General features: G+C 37.5%; 6 protein-coding genes across 6 annotated transcripts; 3 read left to right on the forward strand and 3 right to left on the reverse strand.

Moving 5' to 3' along the window:
* Positions 1-46: 46 nt before the first annotated feature.
* GCK72_013253 (uncharacterized protein) lies at positions 47-1,296 on the reverse strand (the record flags this gene model as incomplete). Its single annotated transcript, XM_053729752.1, has 3 exons — positions 47-295; positions 350-1,031; positions 1,214-1,296. The coding sequence occupies 3 exons, from the start codon at positions 1,294-1,296 to the stop codon at positions 47-49; spliced, it is 1,014 nt and encodes a 337-aa protein (XP_053584524.1).
* A 3,321-nt stretch (positions 1,297-4,617) lies between these two features.
* Positions 4,618-5,842, forward strand: GCK72_013254 (uncharacterized protein; the record flags this gene model as incomplete). Its single annotated transcript, XM_053729753.1, has 3 exons — positions 4,618-4,724; positions 4,770-5,532; positions 5,585-5,842. 3 exons carry the CDS (start codon positions 4,618-4,620, stop codon positions 5,840-5,842), a joined length of 1,128 nt encoding a protein of 375 aa, XP_053584525.1.
* A 4,398-nt stretch (positions 5,843-10,240) lies between these two features.
* Positions 10,241-11,360, forward strand: GCK72_013255 (uncharacterized protein; the record flags this gene model as incomplete). Its single annotated transcript, XM_003089428.2, has 3 exons — positions 10,241-10,308; positions 10,354-11,071; positions 11,115-11,360. 3 exons carry the CDS (start codon positions 10,241-10,243, stop codon positions 11,358-11,360), a joined length of 1,032 nt encoding a protein of 343 aa, XP_003089476.2.
* Positions 11,361-12,714: 1,354 nt separating this feature from the next.
* Positions 12,715-13,165, reverse strand: GCK72_013256 (uncharacterized protein; the record flags this gene model as incomplete). Its single annotated transcript, XM_053729754.1, has 2 exons — positions 12,715-12,822; positions 13,025-13,165. 2 exons carry the CDS (start codon positions 13,163-13,165, stop codon positions 12,715-12,717), a joined length of 249 nt encoding a protein of 82 aa, XP_053584526.1.
* On the forward strand, positions 12,724-13,359 carry GCK72_013257 (uncharacterized protein; the record flags this gene model as incomplete). Its single annotated transcript, XM_053729755.1, has 2 exons — positions 12,724-12,795; positions 13,156-13,359. 2 exons carry the CDS (start codon positions 12,724-12,726, stop codon positions 13,357-13,359), a joined length of 276 nt encoding a protein of 91 aa, XP_053584527.1.
* Positions 13,211-20,437, reverse strand: GCK72_013258 (uncharacterized protein; the record flags this gene model as incomplete). The annotated part of the gene is made up of 8 exons (XM_003101178.2): positions 13,211-13,405; positions 13,700-13,854; positions 14,341-14,602; positions 14,760-15,062; positions 16,286-16,383; positions 16,432-16,497; positions 18,108-18,252; positions 20,336-20,437. 8 exons carry the CDS (start codon positions 20,435-20,437, stop codon positions 13,211-13,213), a joined length of 1,326 nt encoding a protein of 441 aa, XP_003101226.2.
* Between the last annotated feature and the right edge of the window lie 2,157 nt (positions 20,438-22,594).

Consider the following 22,594-nt stretch of genomic DNA (forward strand, 5'->3'; position numbering starts at 1 on the left):
TAAACAATGAGTTGAAGAAACTGACGAGAAGATACCCCCAAGGATTTCAGTTCATTATCAAAATATCTTGAGGCGGCCTCTCAACAGCCCGGAAAGTGATCCCATGATTTCTATGAATAGTGATATGAAGAGCTTTGTCACTACTCGGAATAGCAAAAAACCATCCACGAATGTCATTGTCAAGTTGGGGTCCTTCGACGAATGGATGAGCAAAGTTTTCCAAGAAGTTAGGGAAATCAGAGAAATGTCTGAACTCAATGAAGACACGGTTGAATCCAGGCAATGCGATGTAGGCCTGAAAATATGATGATGGTATCGAAAATGAATCAAATTACAACAAGTGGATTACATTTTTCAGTGTATTCACTTTTCCGATTGACATATTGAACACAAAAACCTCAGCCTTCTTGAAATGAGAAAAGTTTTGAATGGATGCGTTCACTATGAAGCCTGACACGACCAGTTGTTCAGCTTTTCTCCAGTGGGGGAGGGTAACTAGTCTATTAAGACTAAAAATATCTTCGTAGTTTTGGACATAACTTATGATACGAATACTCTTCAATGGCTCCAGGTCCACAAGTTGTAGTATGTCGACCACTTGGTCCTCGTGAAGAACGATGCATTCAATGTGCTTTATTTTAAGATTTCCGTTTGTCGCTTGCAAATCATTTTTGAGATTCGTGATGTAGTCAAAATAAAGAGGACTTCGGAAGTGGAAAGACTCGTTTTGAAAGCTGAACATTCCTCCTCGCATAACTGCTTTGTGATGCTTCAGAATATCACGGATGTCGTTTCGAGCAACTTTCATGAAGTCCTCGTTCCTGATTACCTTCTGGCTTCTATCGTTGCATCTCACTAGACAATCATTTCCCTGCTTCTTATACTCGATTCTCAGGGAAAGACGGGGAGCCGATATCATCATGTCAATACATCCAGCTCTTGCATCAATTGCGAGGTCTAATAAGTTGACTTCCATCTTTTTCTCGTCAATAAAGTCTCGAAGAGGACGAGACACTTTACGGAGGCATTGGCTGAAAATTAAATTCTGATTGTTTCAGTTTTCTTTTTTCGGAAATTCAATGACACTAATTCCTTTGTAAAATTGTCCTGTTTCGTTTTTGTAGCAAAAGAACTCAGTTTGGTCGCGCAGTATTGCAAATTGTCCTAAATGTCCTAACTTCGCTAATAAAAACTCATTAAAATATCCACAAACATAGTTTGAAAATCCGTTCTCCTCATTATGAGATCCAGTATTTCCTTTGGAAGCTCCATCAGTGCGCTTTTTTCCACTTCCATTCTCTGAAACAAGTAATAAAATATATTTCTAACACTCGAAATTAGGTAGAAAAGAAACTCAGAATTCAGTGAGAATATGAGGACGGAGCCAGTTTTCGTCTGCAGGAGACACCTTAGAATGTGAAACAGAAGGCCAGAGAGAAAACACACTATTATGGAAGAGGAGAGGAGAGAGTGCTTGACATGATATGTAGAGGACGATGGCGCCGATGAGAATTCGGGAGAGAAAATGGGGGACGTCGGTGGAGGGAAAAGGGAACCTTGATGAATGAAAGAAAGGGGGGAAGAAGAGCCAGACAGGAGGGAAATGAGTCCAAGTAGGGAATGGAGTTGTTTGATTTGAAATTGGTGAGAAGACAATTTTCAGAATTTTAATGGATTAGTTTTTGTCTTATCGCGTGCATACACAATTCTTATAGACATTCGAAAAATAGAGAATCTGTAGGGTTGTGACTAAAATACTTACACGTTTGTTTTTCTTCAAAATGAATGAAGAGATAATTATTATTGGAACAAAAGAACGCCTATCAAGATGGTCCGAATCCGGGAAAAAATTATATGCACCATTAATTGTTCCAGTTTCATAACTGCTAGAACAATGGTTGACTAGTCGTTTGTGTGTTCTGTAACATCCTAATGTTGCTTTTGTAATATTCAAACGAAAAACGCCACTTGTCTCTTCGATTCAAAACCTAATTCGAAATAGTAAATCAAATGTCGTTTCTACCAACTATTATTTTTTAAATTCCAACGAATAGAACACATCTTGGAAAGAGAATCTACATATGCTTCCACCTCACATGCTCGTCAAAAATCTCAAAATGAAAAATTCCAATTCGACGTGGATGTGGACGTTTCTGTTGGCAACTGGGAAAACCACGAATGAAACTACGACTTGTTTTGTGGGGAATATAAATCAATGGTACATTTTGAAGATATAAATACAAAGTACAAAAAATGTCGAGTTCAAAAAATGATTTCTGAAAATTTATATATCTCGTATTACATGATATGATATAGTTCGAGTCAATTGGAATGGTCAGTTTTGCATTTTTGTGAAGCAAGTCTCCTTTTCTCCGGTTCTAAGTTCTACCCTTAGTTACATCTTTGACTTATAAAATATTATCCTTTCGGGATCTGGTTTTCTTTAAGGTATTGCTCATTAGCCTCATCTGTTAGCTTACACGGACAAATCTCAAAAATAAGAAGTTTGAAATAAGCAAATGATCATCTTCCTCATTTTCCCTGTCTAAAGATTCAGCATAGTGAAAAATCAATTCTAAAAATCAGATCAAGCCCAAGAAGTGGAATGAAAAACCTAGATTTTCTCCTCACATGCTGGGTGTTGTCAATGTTTTCGAAATGTATGTGGAAACATGGGATACACGGGCAGAACTAGAAAACGGCTACTGAGAAACACAAATCATTCTTAAGAGTACTTCTGATTGTGAACCAAATTTGAAAGAATATAGTAAAATGCATTTTTCAGGTTAAAATACATTTCTATTCCGAAACATTGGATTTTTTCTGTGTAGGCGGAGTGCCTCAGTGATATTACAGCCCTGAACACCAAAAACGCAGATATAATTTTAAAGATTGTTCCACGTTGTTCAAAATGTTAGCCATGAACAAGCGACGGTCTCTTTTGCCAAGCAGATGCCACTACTTCTCTCACTCTCTCTTTACCTCTCAATTACATTTCTCTGTTCTCTCATTTTGATGTATCGTTGCCTTTTTTCTCTGCTCTCTCATAGTCTCAGTGTCCCTCCCGTAGCCGGTCAAACGTTGTTCTTCTCTTCTCTCCTCCCCAGTTCTTTTCGTTTTGTTTCGTTCGTTTCTCAAATTTTCGAATATTTTAGTTTTCCTTTCATCCATTTTTTACAGAAAAGAGAGTTAAACAGACCTAATAAAATGCTTCGTTTAAAAATCTGTCATACTCGTAGAGACCGCAACATTTTTTTCAAACTCATTTATTCATAAAATTTCCCATCCTGACCTGTTCTTCAGGTAAATGGAAGGACATTCCCAAATTTTTTTCCGAAAATATTCACACTCTCCGAAGTTACAGGACCTTTTAGTCAGCCATGGTTTCTACTGAAGTTCTCTTGGGGAATTCTTTCGTTTTCCTGACCACGCAAAAATTATTTTCTATTTTCACGTTTAGTCAGTCAAATTTTTGCAAAATTTGGGAAAGTTCGAACCAGAAACCCTTTGATTAAAAACCCAGCGTGTTATCCACTGAACTAAACGAACACAGAAATGACGCTGATAATAGGAAAATATATTATTGACGTGATTTTTTAAATTCAAGAGATTTTATAAAAAGGATATTCAACATATTTCGAGATAAATCATCAAATATCTAAAATTCGACAGCACGAAATTTTTTGTTCCCAAGTGCATCTAGATCGAAATTTTGCGTAGAATCTGAATCCGTCAAAAAACGATGCGTGTTTGACCTGCATTAACCTAAACTGTCGGGAAAACAGATTTTCTTTCTGAGTCTGTTGTCTTCCGACACAGAGGAAACTACATTTTACGAATCAATGAGCTTCAAAATTTTGGCCCCAGGTACCTGAAGAGATGTCCAAAAAGAATATGTAAGAAAATAGATATGTTATCACAGAAAGTTTTTTGATGCATCACATCGCAGTTCAGATGGCTCCCAAAAAAATTCGACAGCACGAAAATCGAATTTTCTTTCAAAACCTACTAGAGTATGTCCAGAACTATTAGAAACTGTCAAAAAATGATGCGTGTTTGACCTAGAACATCCTAAACGTGACATTTTTCTAAAAAAGCAAAACGTTTTTTCAGTTTTCTGAGAAAACTAAAAATTTGGGTGAAAGGAAAGTGGGCTCATCAAATTCTACGTACTCGATTACATAGGGGTCAAAAGTTTTCATTCTGTTTTAGCGTACTGGGCTCTCAGGGCAGACCGTCAAACATTTCAATAAGCTCCCCATGACGCCCCAAGAGAAGAAAATGAAAAACTCCGCCCACGTTCATTGCGGTCCCTACATACTCGACACTAAAAATAGATATCTTCAAACTCAATGAAATAAAATAATACTCAGAGACGTTTTATAACAACGAAAATATTTGAATTTTTTCCCGAGTCGTGTTGCGTGCACGTCACGGTTTATATTGAAAGATATGAATTTGGCACTCAGCCAAGTCTTTTTTGGCACTGTGCCAACCGTTGTGCGACGGAGCGCGTTTCCGCGAGCTTACCCGTCGCACCGCTGTGCTTTCAACATTCCGTACCCTCTCTCCTCCCCTCCATCCCTTCCTCTCTACTAAAGTTCCAATATTCAGAGAATGTCGGATCCACCTTCTCCACCACGCCCCTCTTCTCCACCCACTCTTCTCAAAATGCCAAAAGAAATTCTGACATCGATAATAGGAGACACGACAGCGCTAGCAATGTATAGTTCTAGATGGAATACTTTTGAAAACAAACCATTTTTCAGACAATCTCTCCGGAAAACGTCGAAAAGCTTGCGAACATTCATCGATGAGAAGCCAATCAACTTGAATCTTCCACCAGAAGCCATATATTTCGTTGTTTTCGAAAATCAAATTGATTTGACTATAATGTATACCGATGAGGATCGACCGAAAGAACATGGTATTGAAGAGTTTCAAATGTCGACCACCTATAAGCAAACCGACGAGGGATGCGTGTATTATAACAGTGCAGATGTCGATTTATCTATGGGAAAACTGCTGAGAGGTGAAGATAGCTTCGAAATCGCCTACAATGATTTTGAATCCTTCCTAAGAGGTCATGCTGGCGTTTTGGAGGAATGCAGTGTGGAATTTCAACCCATTCAATCAGAAATCAAACGTCAAAAATCAGCTGATCTACAACAAAAGCTGATCGCATACCTACAGTCGAGAAGTGAATTATTCCAAGTTGAGGAACTATCTATCACTGCCCCAACAGGAACTGAGATACTGTCACTCTTGCGATGTTTCTGCCCGTTGGCAGTGGAAAGGCTTATATTTTCTGATGGAAGAATATCATCCATGGATCACTTGCTCTTCGATGCAAGAGGAGCTCATCGACAGTTGGATGTCAGTAATCTCGTTCTAACGGAGCATTGGAAAAAAGCATTTAGTATTGAAATACACAGATGCTTAGTCCAATCTCCAATTCATTTTTTTGCTACGCCCATGTCTATTTTCATGTTGGATACACTCAAATTGGAACACTTGTGTATGATGAGAGACGTAAGGAGAACTTTTATCAAAGACTGGTAAAATTCAATAAATATTTTTTCAGTCATTCAAATTGTTTCCATTCGACAGACAGTGCTCAATTAAATTCAACAATTTCGAGAACGAGGAGACTGCGAGTGTGGAGTTCGGTCGATACTCTAATGATGGACGCACTACATGTTGGTTCTTCTTGTTTCCAGGAACGAATAACGTAATGAGATTCGAAAAAAGATTCACCGGTCAACGTGAAATAAAGATCGAGAATGTTGTCATCCCACCTTCAGATCTAGCCAGAATTCCTTTCAATATTCTTCAAGTGTAAATGTTGTTTTATGTTTTTTTTCTATTTTTAATACACGAAATTTTATATCAATGAATATGTCACCGATCTTTCAATTTTCCTTCAAACGTGAATTGTAGTAGTAGAGCCGGATTTGTTTTCAATCAATAAAGTTTAATGATTGCTATTCTTTGTGACTGATTGGTTCAACTTTAATATATATTTTAAACCATTTTCTTGTTTTCTCTTCTCATTTCAGTTTTATATCACACATTCACACATAATTTAGCTGACTTAAGTCTTCATTTCCTACTAAGCACGATCCATTCATTCATACCCTTCTTAATTACATTTAATCTGACTACTTGATAATCTCACAATCCTCCCGTTGATTTTTTTAAAAACTTTTTTCTTCTTTTGTTCTGTTTCTTGTTACTTTCTACAATGTCTCAATCAATAAAAATAACCTCTCAACTCGAAAAGTTTTAAAGGTGGACAAAACTCAACTCTGATATTTTCATAGAATAATGTATGAGTACCGGTGAGTTCATTTTCATATCGATAAAATTTTAAAAATCGGTCTGGAACCCGCTGAGAGCGATCGCCGGTGAGTTTGGGCATTTCGGTGGCCTAGAAATTCGACTTCGGCCATGTTGAATTTTTCAAATTTTAACGCTATTTTCGGTCATTTTTGTTGTTTTCTTTCAATAATTTCGAAAGTAAACGGCAAAAATTGATTGAATTATTACAAAAATGTTAGAAAAAACGAAGAAAACTCGAAAAAAACAACATTTTCGAAAAAGTTCTAGAATGTTCCACGCCCACAGAAATGCCCAAACTGTTTCGGCGCTCGTTCTCCGCGGGGAATGAACCGAATTGAAAAATTCTTGAAATATGAAGATGAACTCACGGAAATGAACAAAGGAACATACGACTGAACTCGAATTTCTGAGCCATACCGCCAATTTTCACCAGCCACCGAAATGCCCAAACTCACCGGCGATCGCTCTCAGCGGGTTCCAGACCGATTTTTAAAATTTTTTCGATATGAAAATGAACTCACCGGTACTCATACATTATTCTATGAAAATATCAGAGTTGAGTTTAGTCCACCTTTAATCACACTGGGCCGAAAAATTTTTCCCGGCGCGGCCTGGAAGTTTAGTACTGAAAAATTCAATTTTTTAAAATCGAAAATTCTGATCTTTTGGGAAACAAATTCTAAACAAGCTGATTTTCACAGTTATGGAATGGCGTAAGTCGAAAATGAACTTTCTTATCCGGAAGTCGAAAGTCAATGTAAAAATCTTCACTGCAAAAATGTGGCAGATAGCTCGGTCCTTTTTTTCTTGTCTGCCTCTCCCTTCTCTAGAGACCGTCTTCTGGTAGATGCCAGGCTATCCATCACTGTGACTGTACATGTCACTGTACTCAATACTAATCTCATCCAGTCCATAGGGTGCGAGACCGTCAAGTGTATCTAGTGTTAATCCATTTGCAATTTTTCTAAGTCGTAAATACCACCTGCTCTCCGTCTAGTTACAACTAAGCTCAGACGATTACCCCCTTTGCAGGACTAGCTTTGGGAAACACAAATAGACCGAGGGTGAGCCTATCCGCAACCTGTTCAGTCATTTAGTCCTCCTCCTTGGCTCTGGCAAGACGCAACACATTCATTCATGTTCACTTTAGCTCTTTTTGCCCTTTCTTTCGAATCGTTTTGACAAGTCCCCTCATTCCAGAATAATGACAGAAGTCTCCAAATCTCTTCCTCTCTTCCGGCTTCCACTAATCCCACTAACAAAGATAAGCCGATACATGCATCTACGAGAAATGTAAGTTTTAACAGTGCTACTGTAACCGCTGAGCTACTCTGATATTTACACTGACCAAAGCTGTCACTGCAAAAATTGAAATCTATCTTTGTTTTCAGACTTTTGATATCCTTGGCTTCCAAAAAATCGGCATACATCATTAGATGTCTTCTACCACCAAACTGGTTCTTTTTACAAATGAGATTTTCTGAAGAATCGGAAATTTGTCTTGGCGCGAAGGGACCCTGGGCTCCAGTGATTGTCAAAGGTCAAAAAACCGGAGATGTTTATGAATTACAAATTGCTCAGCATAATGGAGTTGTCTCTCATCGGTGGACGAGTCCTGATTTGGAAGACATTGTAAAACAAATGCTAATTCACTTTGCACTTACCTTCAACCCGACAATTTCTATTAAATTTGGACACATTTGTCATCAAGATTTTGCGGTGTCTGTGCTGGAACATGTGAAGCAGCTGAATCTTATGATATCATCGTTAAAGATATTATCAGATGCTAATATTTCACCGGAAAATTATGAGCACATTTTGGATAGGTGTAAAAACGTTCCCGAACTTGTGCTTTCCTCCGAAGTGAGATCGGATTTCCAGTACCGTGTTGGACCTGACTTCAGTGTAGATGATTTCTTGGTCCGTGACGGTCACTGGATGCATTTGGAAGACTTTTCGAACTGCAAGAAGGTTACAGTCTTTAATAGCAGTGGGCACACACAACAAACGTATGCTAACCCCGAAGTGCCAAGAGCTCTTATCAAAAAATGGATAGATTCGGATTGTCGATTGGAACACCTTGAAGTTTGTGGATATAGGTTTTTTTCCAAAGAGGTTACATCAGTGGTCGAGAATGGGTTCGTTTCAATGAATTTACTCAAATTATCATATGTTTTTTTCAGAACAACCAAACACATCGAGGGTTATTTATATCCGGTTATATTTAATTTCAATCTGATATTGCAAGGACTAGAGTTCATGTGTTCATTATGCGTTTGTTTCAATTTTCATTATATTTTTTCAGACAAACGGCAAACTCTCATAGTGTTGAAATTACCAGAAGATGCGATAGGAAGAAGGCAACAGTTAAATGTGGACCACTTCGTTTTGAATTGAAAGTTATTGATTGATTGTTTTGAATGAAATGAAGTAGAAATGTTGAATTGATAATGATAATGAAGTGTGATAATGAAAAATGTTACCGTAGTGTTACATACAGTGACAATTTTCTTTTTTTCTTGACTTCTAACATCGCCACCCTCATTCGTTATTTACCAACTCATTAGCACTTTAAAGAACATACTGTCTGTGACAGGTACTTGTAAGGCTGAATATTTGTAGACTTCAAAGGTTTTCGAGAAATATACTTGAAAAAATGGAAAATTTTCAAGAGAAAACGCTGCTAGACTAACGCTAGACCGAGATTTGTAAGAAATAGTTTCTCGACGCTCGTGAATAAGGGAAAAAATGTATTAAAATATACTTTTACATGAGTTGAATAACCCCATAAGCACGCGGTCTCTCTGTGATTTTGTGTTAGCTGTGAAATCGTTTTTTAAAATAGCATTTTATCGGGGTTCATGTTTCTAAAATGACACATTTAGATTTCAGTTTTCAAGGTGCTGATTTTATTCTCTTCCTACTCATATGAATTCTTGCCTTCCAATATCATAAAGTCTGATAAACATATAGGTACATGCAACAGCTCTTCGGAAAGTGCAACCATCGTTTCAAGATCGTACGTGATCTATTCAAGATACTGAGTTCCCATGAATGTTTCTGTTCAACCGTGGAACACGTGATACATTTTGAAACAGTAACTTGAACTGGTTTTATTGCCAAAACCGACAGATTTTGATAACTTGTCAACATTTTTGACTATTTTGTGTCATTTAGAAGTGTGACGTCTTTGAATTCTGGTTTTTTATCGAATTCACTTTTTCATAGCAACGATAAGTTGGTGTTGAGTGAACGAAGGGACGTTAGGAATGATCTGTACAAGACTTTTGGATTGGCTCGTCTTGTGACACATTTAATTCTGATAGTGTATCATGTTATTGAAGTATCCTTAATATTCACCTTAATTCCTTCCAACCCTATTCCGTGTTAATGCAACAGTACTTTCGTTAACCTGTAGCCAGGCTACTGGGAATCTGGACATTGAGAGAGGAAGTTCAAAACACTAACTAGCTCCGCCCACTTTACAGGTTTATAAGTGTCCTTGGAACACTTTGATTCAGGTCACTCCCAAAACAACTTTTCAAACAAAAAATACCTCTTTGCAAGTTACCACAAACTTTTCAAAGAAGTCGGTTGATGAAAAGTCATCTATCTCTTTTTTTCTTGATTAATGATATGTTTTGTGTTCCCCCTCTCAATCACACCACTTTCTCCGTATCGTCTACTTCTGTCTCATTGTGTCTGACTCTCGATGGGACATCGATTTCCGAGAGATACTTTTTCAAGATTTTGTTATCACTCGGGAACGGTGTGCGCCTTCTAAAGGCCTTCGAAGGATTTTTCGAGCAAGCTTTGGAAAGATCTTTCGAAGGATCTTTCGAAATTGAAATCTTTTGAAACTTTATGAACATTTTCAGGTAACTCTGGTTGGCAAGCGATGTCTCTTCAAGAAATGCCAAATGAAGTTATGGAGAAACTGGTGGATGATGCGGATTACGCTACAATGTAAATAAGAAAAACAATTTTCAATTAAAAATAGATGAATTTCAGACAGTCCATACGAAAGGTCTCCAGAGGACTCCGTAGCTTCATTGACGGAAAAACCTGGCAGTTCCCAATGTACGAGCTGTCACTTGATGCATACGATGACTTCATAAAACTTCAATGGTATCATCTCCATGGACGTTATCAGCCTTTCTTCTTCAATGGAATTCTTGAAGATTATAGCATGTACTATGCTCAAGAGAAGCTTGGAGTCGTTGTAGAGGGAGGAAGATCGGTGGAAAAGATGGTGAAAAACGAGAAGGTTCATACTGTTGGCTTCAATGATTTGGAAATGCTTCTCAATTCTTCTCTATTGAAGTTGAAAAATTTAAGAACTTCTTTTTATACGGTGGAGAAAAAAGAGTGTCGTCTAGACTACCTTCTGTTCAAAGAGAAGCTCAGAAATCTCTTTGCAACAAGAGAACAAAAAGTGGAAGCAGAAAATGTCTGTTTCAAAGTCACCGACCAATCTGAAATTCTTTTGGTTTTGCCTCATGTCGATCCAAGTTCCGTCGAAGATATTTACATAGAAGACAGTCGAGAAATCAGGAATACTGTACTTGATATTGGAGAAGTTGTTCAAACTGCTCAATGGAAAAACGCTAGGACTCTTACTCTGGAAAACTGTGTATTGTCTGCCCCATTGAAGCACTTCACTCATTTTGATGAAGCTTATATCAACGTGGGATCAATTTCAATGGGAGATGTTATTGATATGAAAAACGTGAGTATCCATCACTACTGCCCATGAAAAATCAATTTTACAGGAAATTTGCCAACGCAGCGATTTCGAAAGGTTCAAGCGAATTCATCTCTACTACGTGTATGTCAGTGACGAGGAAGAACTAATCCGGCTGTTGGGAGAACAAACGTCCGACTGGTCATACACACAAGTATGGCTTTATGAGACCGTGGATCCAAGAACTGCTCTTCGTCTCGAAAAGTTCGAAAATCGAATTACGTTTCAAGCACGTTATGTGTGTCCGAATATGACTTTGATTCCATTAGAATAGAAAACAAGATGATATATTTTTGTAGTTTGAATTCAAATATTCTTATCTGTAAAGAAATAAATAATATACTCAAGTGATCGATCAGTTTTGCAGTCACAAGTACTATTTAAGTCAATTTGACGAAACAGGAAACATGATGGCTCCAAAAATAGGACCGCATCAGACATCTCATGCAAAAGAGTGCGCTAAAAGGAATAATTACCAAATTAGGTACAGACAGGAATTGCAGCGGCACTTTACTCAGGATTTAACAGGATTGTACTAGTTGAGTTCGGGTTCTTGTGATGGTTGGATGGTTGGAAGCTGAATGAGTCAAACTCTAGGATGTCTGGAGGCAAAAATTTGAGACGTTGGGCTTCAAAACCGTTTAACATTGTTTGAGTTGTGTAAATAGATAATAGAGTTTTTAATAGAAGAAAAACACTATTAAATTTCAAATTTGATGATGTTTCCTAATATATTCCAATTGTTTCAAAGAGTTCAAAAAACTAGAGAAATCCCTGCTTGAAGTATAGTCTTGAGTATAATCGACTTACCGGTTTATCGACTCCATAGAAAACTAAGTGTTCCTATTGGAACAGCGATAATTATAGTCATGTCTTAAAAAGTTTTGAAGAAAAAATGTTCACTCGAAATTGTCAGTTTTTAACTGTTTCAAATAGCCGATGAATGAAGATTTCAGGGGTTTTTCTAATCCTACGAGAAAAAATCGTCCAAAAATATCTTCCATTCGAAGAACAAAGTAAATTCAGAGCGTCGTTTTTATTAGTCAAATGCAATAAATTGAATGAATTACATGAAAAACGATGGTCTCGAATAAACGAACACTCCTTTCTTTTTGATTTGAACTTGGAAATTTCAGATGAAGCACTGCAGTCTCAATGCTTCATCGAGAAATTTTGATAAGTTCAATTTTCTTTTTTGAGTTTAAACAATGGGGATTCGATTTCCAGAAGAATTGGAACAATTAGGGGTTATGTATACAAAGTGGGGTACAAGAATGGAACTGAGAAAAATGGAATTTGTGAGGGAAGAGACAAAAATGTGGACAGAATAATTAACAAAAAATCAGAAAAAAGAGAGAGATAGAGTAAGTGAAAATGAGAGACGCAGAGAAAGGAGAATATGCTTTTCCGATTCGAAATACTTGGTATTTACAATTCGTAATTTTTCTTTTATTTCAGAATAAATGGACTGTTTTTGGGGCAAACGAATAAGTAATAAGTGGAGAGGTGGAAGGGGGGAAAAAGGAGAAATTGAGTAACAAGAGAGAGAGAGAGAGTGCTTGATAGAACAGATTTCACTTTTTTTGAGTTTTGTTTCAGTTCGTCGAAAGTTAAACCTGTTCGATCATTCACCCGAAATGATTTGGGACGACATTGTCAGATGGATCGAAGTACGATGGATAGACGGATTCAGAATCGAACTTCGGGATGTTGGTGAAGATCGGGATGGTAGAATTCTAAAAGAGAATCATCAAATGAAATTGAACTGTTTCTGTGAAATCTTAACTGGAGAACAGGAGATATGAGCCAGTATTTTTAACACATTGTATTCGATTTCACTTCTTAGCGTTTTGTAAAAATTGAACTAGTCAGGTTTATGATATTAGTGAAACAGAGATCTCAATCCAATGTTTAATAAATTTACAGTAAAGAACTCACTCTGGATCGAAAATCCACGTATTCGTGTCGTCCGAGATCAAAAATGACGTCATCATTGCCCATCAAAGTCACTTTCATATTCAACGTCTTCTTCATCAGAATCTCTTTATTATCCGAACATTCTGATTTAGTTGACGTCATCAATGGAGAAACCCCAATGGTTTGATGACGACTCCACCCTGCTAGTCAGCTACTGTCATTTGTGTACTGGCTGTCAGTTGGACTGCACGATGCCGAGTGCTCCAAGTAGTTGTCATCGTTGTGTTGATCGTCGAAAATGTCTCCGTAGAGTTGCCAGAAGAGAAGTCCTTCTCCGAATGCTGAGTACTTGTTGAAGGTGTTGCGGACTCGCACTTGCTCGATCACTTCAACTCCCATCAACTGAAAAAAAGAAAATAAATAAATTTGATGAAAATCGTTGATGGGTTATTGGAGGTGAGAAGACAAAATCGTGAGATTGATGATAGCTCAAATCCGTTACGCATATTAAGATTTTTTTCGAAAATTCTGAGTATCGTCTTATTCAAGAATCTTATTAATCTCGTGTAGATTGATTTTGAAACTTATGTTCCGCAAAAATCACGAAAACTTTTCGGTTTTATGAAAGTTATATATGTTGAACAGTAATTTGTTTGAAATTCCCCTTTTTATTTCTCTAATTACTCTATCACTCACCGCAAGTTGTGGAATAAGAAGCATGATTTGAGCAAGACGAGAAGCGGCAGCAAATGGTTCAGAGTTCTCCATGAGTTGTTGGAAGAGAGCTGTGTGAACACGTTCACGCAACATACGGATTGACGATTCGGCATCTTGGGAGAGTCCGTGGGCTTCTGGAATTATTGCGGTTTCCTGTTGATGTGATTGGATTTCACTGTTTTTAAGTTTTAGTATTTCGTGTTTCAGTTTCAGGAAAAATCTGCTCTCTTTTTCAAATTAATTCATGGATTGATTTTGAAGTTTTGAAGATCCCGAAAAAGTTCAAACTACTCAGTATCTTTTCTAGTCTCTTCCATTTCTAATCATTTCTAACTACGACGTTGTGCTTTGCGCCGGAAATGAATTCCCTATTTTCTCTCGAGTTTTCCCTCAATGACCCTTTGAATGACATTCCTAACTGACTTATCATCACCCAGTCACTTGGTTTCATAATCTTTTTGTGCTATTTTCCTTGCACTAACGCAATTAAAAATGTGATGACTAGGTGATAAGACGACCTGATTTTCCAGAGAATAAACACAAAATTACGAGCTCCGGAAACTTTCCTGGCTACGATTTTTTCATGATTTCTGATCCCTCTACTCGGCCACAAAACATACCCGGATTGAGAACGATGAGAGCCTTGAGTAGCACAATTTCCTTGGCTTGTAGACAGAGTGGCTTCAGCTCACGTTGTGTCCACTTGCTCAACGACTGAATGGTTTTCCAGTTGAGGAACGAGGCGGGCGGTGGGATGATGTGAGCCGGAAGAAAAGAGTTGTTACATAAGTGAATTTGTGCGTCGGATTGGCTGAAAGACGACGATTGGCATCCAAGTTCCAGGAGAACGAGGGGGCCACAGCATGCACGCAAAAGGGCGATCTGAAAGAAAAATGAATGTTGGTGGAGCACTTCAACTAAAGAACAATTGGGTTCCACATGAATAGCTGTTTCCAGAAACCGAATATTTATATCTGTTTCAACTTCAACATTTTGCAAAGTTTTCTTATTTCATGTAATAAGCCAGTCAAATGCGTACCTTATCATTTGTGTGATGCACATCTCCAATTTCAGCAGTCTGACGACACCAGTCAATTGCCCAAGTAACCAACCGACGTTCATTGTCGTAACACAACTGATCGTCGGCCTGTCGAGTCGCTCGATAACTCATTTCTGAGCGAAAACCGTCAAGAAGTTCTGGTTCTTCGAGAAAATTCTGGAGAGATGGCTGGACGAAATGAAGGGAAGAGAGCTTCGCGTTGCCGTCCGAAGACGTCTTGTCGATGAGCAAAAGCGATGAGACCAACAAACGATTGTCGGACTTGGCTCGTTTTGCGTCGATCTGAAATTTATTTTTTATTGGATTTTACTGTTTTGTTGAGATGTCTTGTTTTCAGATTTCTTATCAGTTTAATTAGTTGAATATAGATTCTCCATTATTTTCAGTCCCCCAGCATACATTTCATCTGTATCACCAAGTGTTTCATCCCATGTCTCTACACTCAGTTGAACTCTTTACGTCATGTCATTTCTCTTTTCCCTCTAAATCTCCAATCCCTCTCTACGTGTGCTTCCCAGTGATCCCTGCACGGAAAGAGCATCGAGACACTTCGGCAGCTGCAAACGAGGGAGTGGAGCACGTGAATCGGAGCACAAGGGGGAGAAGAGGCCACCCCATCTGACACAAAGGAAGAGAGAGACCGGAGCTCAGTGAGCAAAACAGAAGAAGTTAAGTTTTTGTTCAAAGTGAGTTTCAAAGATGAAGTTAAGGAAAACGGAAATCAAATGTTTCAATGTTTACATTTCCTTTAAAAGCATATTTGAAACTAAAATGGAACAGTATTATTTTGAGAATTTCAGGTAGTGTATTTTTCTAGGAATATTTAGTGATTTAGAGCCAAAAGTTTACCGTTTTTCACATTTTTTAAAAATATTTGAGCAGCGATTGTTTCAGTTTTATTGCGATACGAAGAGCGTCTCAAAAAGGAAATATCCACACATACAATTCGTTGCGGATATTTTTGCATCGGGTGAAACAGAAAATGAAAAACATTTTCTCAAAGTAGTTTTAAAATAAACTTGAAATTCCATGCAAAAAACAACAACAACTCCATTTGAAACGGTTAAACCACACTAATGAAACGGTCCATTTTTTTTGTGTTTGTACCTATAATCGTCAAGCTGGAATTCGTGATTTCCAGTTTTAAAGGACATCCTACCCTGGCAATAATCACAATTTGGTTAGGAAAAAACGAAAAATAACAGACCGAATTTCGAAAATACTACAAAGGTTTTATGACACAAATTCGAAACAGTGAAATTCTCATTTCTAGGTTTCTTCGAGTTTTTAACTTTTCCACAGTTTCAGAATCTTAAATTTCTACTTTCTCAAAATATTCGCACTCCCTGTTCTATTCTAGAGCGTCCTTCTACTCTCCTCAACCGGATTTTTTTTCTATTCCATCTCTAACGTTCTTATCAAATTCGAACTAATTGTCTATCCGTTTCGATCTTCTTAATACCACCCCACCAAAACAAGAATCACCGAAAAACCGAAAAACGAACCTTGTTGTCATAACTCTCTTGATTTCCTCCATCATCCGTATCATCTCCGTCAGTCTTCTCTCTCTTACGCTTTGTCAGCTTACGGTCCATTTTTACCGCTGTAAACATTTGTTATTTCTTATCATTAAAAGTATCAAAAGACCAACCTTCCATTTTCATTCCAACAGATAGACACTGATGGAAACGACAGTAGCGACAAGCGTTTCGGCCGGCTGAAAAGAAAAAAGAAATGTTTGTAGCTTGATCATGACGAAGAATTCAAAAATTTAAAGCAACTGGGTTCACCTTTTTCAGACAAATATGGTAGTTTTCAGAGGAATAGAATAGTAATTTCAAATTATTTTTGCAGTCTTTTTGAATCAAACAACAAAAAACAACAATGAATTATTCAGTCTCTCTCTCTCTTTCGTTCATTCATTCACTAAAAAACGCTCACGAGTCTCCTAGACAGTCAATTGTTTATTTGTTTTGGTCACCCCCTTTATCTCAATTTCCAGTCATTTCAAATGTCATGTGTGTGCTCAAGATGATCTAGTTTACTTTACGTCGTAACAGGTGGGAGGAGGAGGGAGATTCAAAGAGCAAACTGTCGGATTGAGTGAGAGAGTGATGTCAGCATGAAATAACACATAATAGAGTGATTTTTGAGGCTTAGAGGGATACAATGCGCGAGAGAATAATATGACAATGATCAACTGTTACGGAATTTTTTGAAATAGGCTTCGGAAATTATCGGGGAGTATGGTTTCATTAGAAAACAAGTTACATTATCAACGCGACACGCATCTTTTTGAAAAGTTTCAGCTACAGCACCTCCAAACAGTTTGAGCTCGGAAATTTATACGATTACTTATCTACGTATTGGAGCTAAAAGAGCAAGTAAGCTCATTGTCTTTGCCAGGAACAAATTATTGGCATACCTTCGAAATCTCGGCACGAAATCGTTTGACATTTTTTGAAATTTTTATCAAAAATAGTTTAAAATCCTAAGCGCATTCGGCTTTTAATCGAAATTTGAAAACACAGTCTTTTTTTGCAAAAATTCATAAATTTCAATGTTTGCCCTGAAAACTGGGCCGGTGAAAATTTTCAAATCGGCCTGGTCCGTCGCAATCTGATTATTGGTGAACATAAATTTTCTATTTCAAGAATTCCAGAAAAACCGTTCAAATTCTAAAAATACAATTTTTGACCGCAACAACAACATTTGCTTTGAAAAACAACAACATTTGCATTGAAAGCTAAACGAATGTATCAAAATTTAAGAACTCAGAAGTCCTTTTGCTATATTTAAGAACCTCTCAACGAGGGATTCGGTATAATTCCTATAATCCAATTATACTTTTCAACACAAAGATGAGTCCAACTGGTTGAATGTATCAAAAGTTTCAATCTCAAAATCTTCACAGAAATTTAGCGGAGATTTAAAAAAGTATTCGCATTTTGTAGCAAGATTGATAATCAGATGGAGGATTGCACCTTATGTAGCGTCTTTAGAAATGACTTGTCCATCTTGTGTCATCCATGAAACAGAATTTTATTAGACTACTATAAAATTGAACAACAGTGCGTTCAGCTACTGTTTCAAACACCCTATAATGGATTTAGCCTGAATAGAATGCTTACTCGCCCGGTTGCAATGTGTGCTTGGTACAAAAAGTGTAAATTGAAACCGATGGGGAACTATTTGAAGTTATCTTTGAGTAACAGATTGTCTTTATCAGGGGTCAAACATTATCTCAATTCAATAAATCAAGTTGAAACAGTGACTTCCTGTCATTTTAGAACCCTCCCTCTTCTCCCCAAACCTGAAATAACTTACCAGTAGAAATCGAGCAGTTTCCACCGTAACGGCACGTGTAGTTCAGTTTACTCTTGACGGTTCGCCAGAAAAAACATTTGCATCCGTGACATGCGGCAACTCCGTAGTAGAGGTGCGAACACGCGCGGTCGCCGCACACAACGCACTGAAATTAGATGAAGAGAGTTAGATGGAACAGAAGGCAGTGGGTTACGGTAGGTTACTGTGTCAGAGAACATTCGTGTTCCCTGGAGATGTAAATAATAGACAAAAACTGGGCAAAAGGGGAGAAAAATAACACGAGATGAGAAGAAATAAAAATAGTGTGGAATAAGTGGAGAGTCAGAACATGACTTCCGGTGATAAAGAGGCAAAAAGTGCGAATCGGAGGGCCAAAAATAGATATTGATAGTGGATTGAAAAAGGAATTCAATGTGATCAAAGGATGTGGGTTTCTGGTGAGAGATTTCAGAGGTACTGTATCTTCTATTTTCCACTGTTTCAGAAAGATTTTAAGGTTTTGACATTTTATTAATAGCCTGGTTTAGGGTCGGTATGTTCCCGTTTTTTGTCACTGATAATGCTTAAACTTCTTTTAATAGATTAAGTCGCAAACACGTAACGCTTTCCATTTTCGATCAATCTCTGCGAGCTTCTCTATACTAGAACTTTCTCAAGCTTGGAATATATGAAAGTTCTGGATTTTTATAATTCAAGACTCGTTACTTATACGCACGGCTTATTTATAAGTTACTACGGAAACCGTAAACTCAAATTTCAAAAAAGAAACAAACTCTCACATGGGTTCGGTAAATAACGTCCTAAACTTCGAATTTCCCTTTTTTCTTGATAGGAAGAGTCCGCAACAAAATCAAAACATTGAACTACCAAACTTAACTGCAATTCATAAAATTTGTCTGAAACTGTAATTCACCTTGCCAAGTTTGTACTTTGAACCCTTCTACCTTTCCTATGTACATCCGACAGTTTCATTTTCTCTCACTTATTTCTCTCCCAAACTACATAGATCAAAGTTCGAAGAATTGTTGTTTAGACCCCGAGAGCATTTGCTCAGCGAGAAGAAGAGCAAAAGGTGATTGAGAACCTGAGAGTTTCTTGACCGATCAATTCCCACTGGCTTTTAACAATTTAGAAAGTGTTCACATTGATTGAGGGGAAAACTGTCAGGGTTTTCGCTGATTGGATTGTAAGATTCGAAGAAACAAAAGTTCTTTTTAAAATGGAAATCAAAAATTCCACTGTTTCAAATTAATCATATCCCATTCTGAGGTATGGGCCAGATATTATTTCACGGGATCAGAATTCCAAACACTTCCAATCAATGGTCAGAAATAAACTGTTTTTCCTTTAAATAATAACATCAACATCCTTGCAACTCCCTCTTGCTTTTCTTAAGTCCTAAAAACAGACGAAAATTTCTAACTGGACCCCGAACATCAACCTTCATAAAGATAACATCTCAGCTTCACATGTCAATAACCTTTTCGTTCGAAATGTTCGTCTGATTGAAGGGGCTGATATTATTCGAATCAGTTATTCGAGGAACGCGAGCTTTTGGAAAGTACTCCCATGTGGTTTCTGCTTATTAAGAAATGTAATTTTTATGTTGGTAAATTAAGTCTTAGAAACTGTAAGCCTGTCTTGGAAGTTTTCAATGGGAGACGAGAACGTTTCAGTGACTTTAAAAATTGGATACTCTTATCGACAGAAGTTACAGAAAATAGTCTGAAGATCTTTTTCTCGCATAGTTAAGCTATTATTGAAAACATATTTTTTTGTAATATGGATTTTGAAATCATTGGAACATTCTAAATATTAAGAGCAACAATGCTTAGAAGTCGTAGGGTAATTATTAGTCTATATATTTCATAGATTATCGAATGAGAGTGTTTCACAATTCACAATGTCAGTGAAACAGTCTAGTAATTTTCAAACGCTTCAAGTGAAGATATTCAAATCATTCTACGGTTTCACGTTGTCTAATTAATTTTAGTGGCTTTTCTATTTTCAATACCCTTTTGACTATACCAAAAAAATTAAATCAAGCTATGATTTTGCATAAATTATTTTCATATACTTAAACGTTTTTCGTGAAACTTCAAAAAAATTTCAGCCATTCTAATTATATACTCTCTGTTACACCCAGATCACATGACTTTCAGTTTCTTTTCCAAATCAATACTATCATAAAAATTTGAATCAAATGAAAAGAAAGAGGCAAAACTTACAAGAGCGCCAATCGCAGCTTTCTCTTTGATTATAGGCGGCGAAGGCGGCGGGTGTGCATCGGTAGCACGTTGATTGGAACTTGGTTGCGCATCTCCGGACATTCTAGATTCTTGACGAGCGAATTTTCGAGGCGATACTCTTCAGGTACACACTCAGAATATCCGATGGGGGATTTCAGAGAGTGTTTTGTGTGATGGTGACGACGAATCGAGTTGTGTTGAGAAGATTTGTTGTGATTGTTGACTTGCACTCGTTATAGTTTGGAGAACGCGGGGTTGACAGACTCCACCTTCAAATTTTTCGGATTTTTATATGGATTTGAATGAACAAAACAGTTGAGAAAAAGAATGCTTAACTCTGGTTGGGTATCAGTCTAATTTCTGGATGGCCTAGTTTCTCTGAAACTATTTCAGAGAAAACTAGACCACGGTTACCAAACAGACACACCCAACCAAAGATAAGCATAGTTTAAGCTTTTCCGAAAACTTGAAACCCGCGAAAAGTTCCAAACAAAAGTAACAGTTAGTGACAAGAGAAATAGTGTTACAAATCGAGAGGGTTGTTAGAGAAACAGGGGATTGAGATCAGAAAACGATTAGGAAACTGGGAAACCAATGAGGTTGATGAGGGGAGAAGGAAGAAACAGAAAGAGGAGAAGAATGGAGTGATGAGAGATAGAAAAGATGAGAGATAGGAAAGAAAAAGAGAGAAACTGTGTATTTGAGGCGGTGACATGGGTCCGCCTATCGGAATTGTATCTTTTGACAGAGAAATATTAGAGGAAATGGGGAGAGTACTGTTTGACAAGAGGAAGAATGTAAACTCTACTAGGGAGACGGAAAAGAAACAATAGGGAAAGAGAGTGATAATAAGAGAGTGAGGGGAAAAAGTTATTGGTCAAAAAGGAGCGGAGTGAGACAGAGGAAGATAGAAGACTGCCCGGCGCGCCATTTTTGGACTTTTGAACTTCTCGAAATGGATAGGGCAAAGGGTTGGCAAAGTTTGTTTAGTGTTAAGACGAGAAGAGACCATCTAGCTCCCATGAATACCCGGAATGAATTTCTGACCCCTTTGAAGCAGTCAGTTTTTTTATTGACGAATTCTAAGATCCCGGCTCATTTTAATGATTGGAAACTATGTTTTTTGTAGAAGCCATCTAGTATTCCCAAAAAAGGTCAGAATGTGTTATGATCTCGATGAAACCGGCACCACCGAGACAACATCAACACCAAACGCGTAAAATTTTGTAGCGGACTTGAAGAGAGACAATCGAATATCTCTCGTGATACGGGCGGTCTGTGATTTTTTTTGTATCCGTGTCGGGGAGTGGGTCATAAAAAATTGTATAGTCTTATTATAGGAAGTTTCTTGGAGAAGATTATCTCTATTCGTTGTATGCTATCACGAGCTTAGAAAATGGCGAGGACCCAAAAGTTTATGCGAGATGGGAGTTCCTTGCTTCACTAGCGAAATAGTAACTACGTATTGAGTGAGAGGACTTATGTGAACCGACTGAAACAGAGACATCAATACGATCAATTACATACTGTTTTGACAAGCTTTCATCAGTACTGACACATTTTGCTAAACGGTTCACAAAGGTGAGAGATGATTCCTCTAAATTGTGGTATAATTTTAATGATAGCACATGGGTTCTACAAGACTTCATGTGTTAAACAAAAAATTGGAATCAAGAAAAACTGGTTTTTTGTTGAAAATGCACATGGTTATCGTTATCATCCGCGTTAACTTGTATATCTCCTGAACGTGAAACAGTTATTTTCAGACTCAATTTCAGACTCAATTTCAGTCGAATTAGAAAAAAATTACTTGACATTTCAACATTTTTTTAATGCTTGGCACGCCGTTTAGTGGTTGTTCCAACATTTGAAATATTCCTTAAATTGCTAACCGAGAAGTGGACCAAGCAGCTACTGGAGATACTATTTCAAAGTGTCGAGATAAGTGTTAGAGGACTAACAACAAAACTTGTAATACGAACCCAATTTCATCGCTTCACATTTTTCAAAAAAACTACCACCCTTTTATCAAAAAATGTAGGGGACGAGACAACCAGGGAGAGAGTAAAATGAAACGATTCTCCTACAAAAACTGGCGGAGAACTGTCCGTGCCGGGCAGCGCACACCCACTTTTACTCTTACGATACATAAATTTTTGACCGAGGGGATTGTTATTTTGAAGTTGAATAGATTTCACAGAACACTAACTTACAGGTTTCGAGGAAAATTATTTGTTG

The sequence above is a fragment of the Caenorhabditis remanei genome, chromosome IV (genome assembly GCF_010183535.1).
Source record: "Caenorhabditis remanei strain PX506 chromosome IV, whole genome shotgun sequence".
NCBI lineage: Eukaryota > Metazoa > Nematoda > Chromadorea > Rhabditida > Rhabditidae > Caenorhabditis > Caenorhabditis remanei.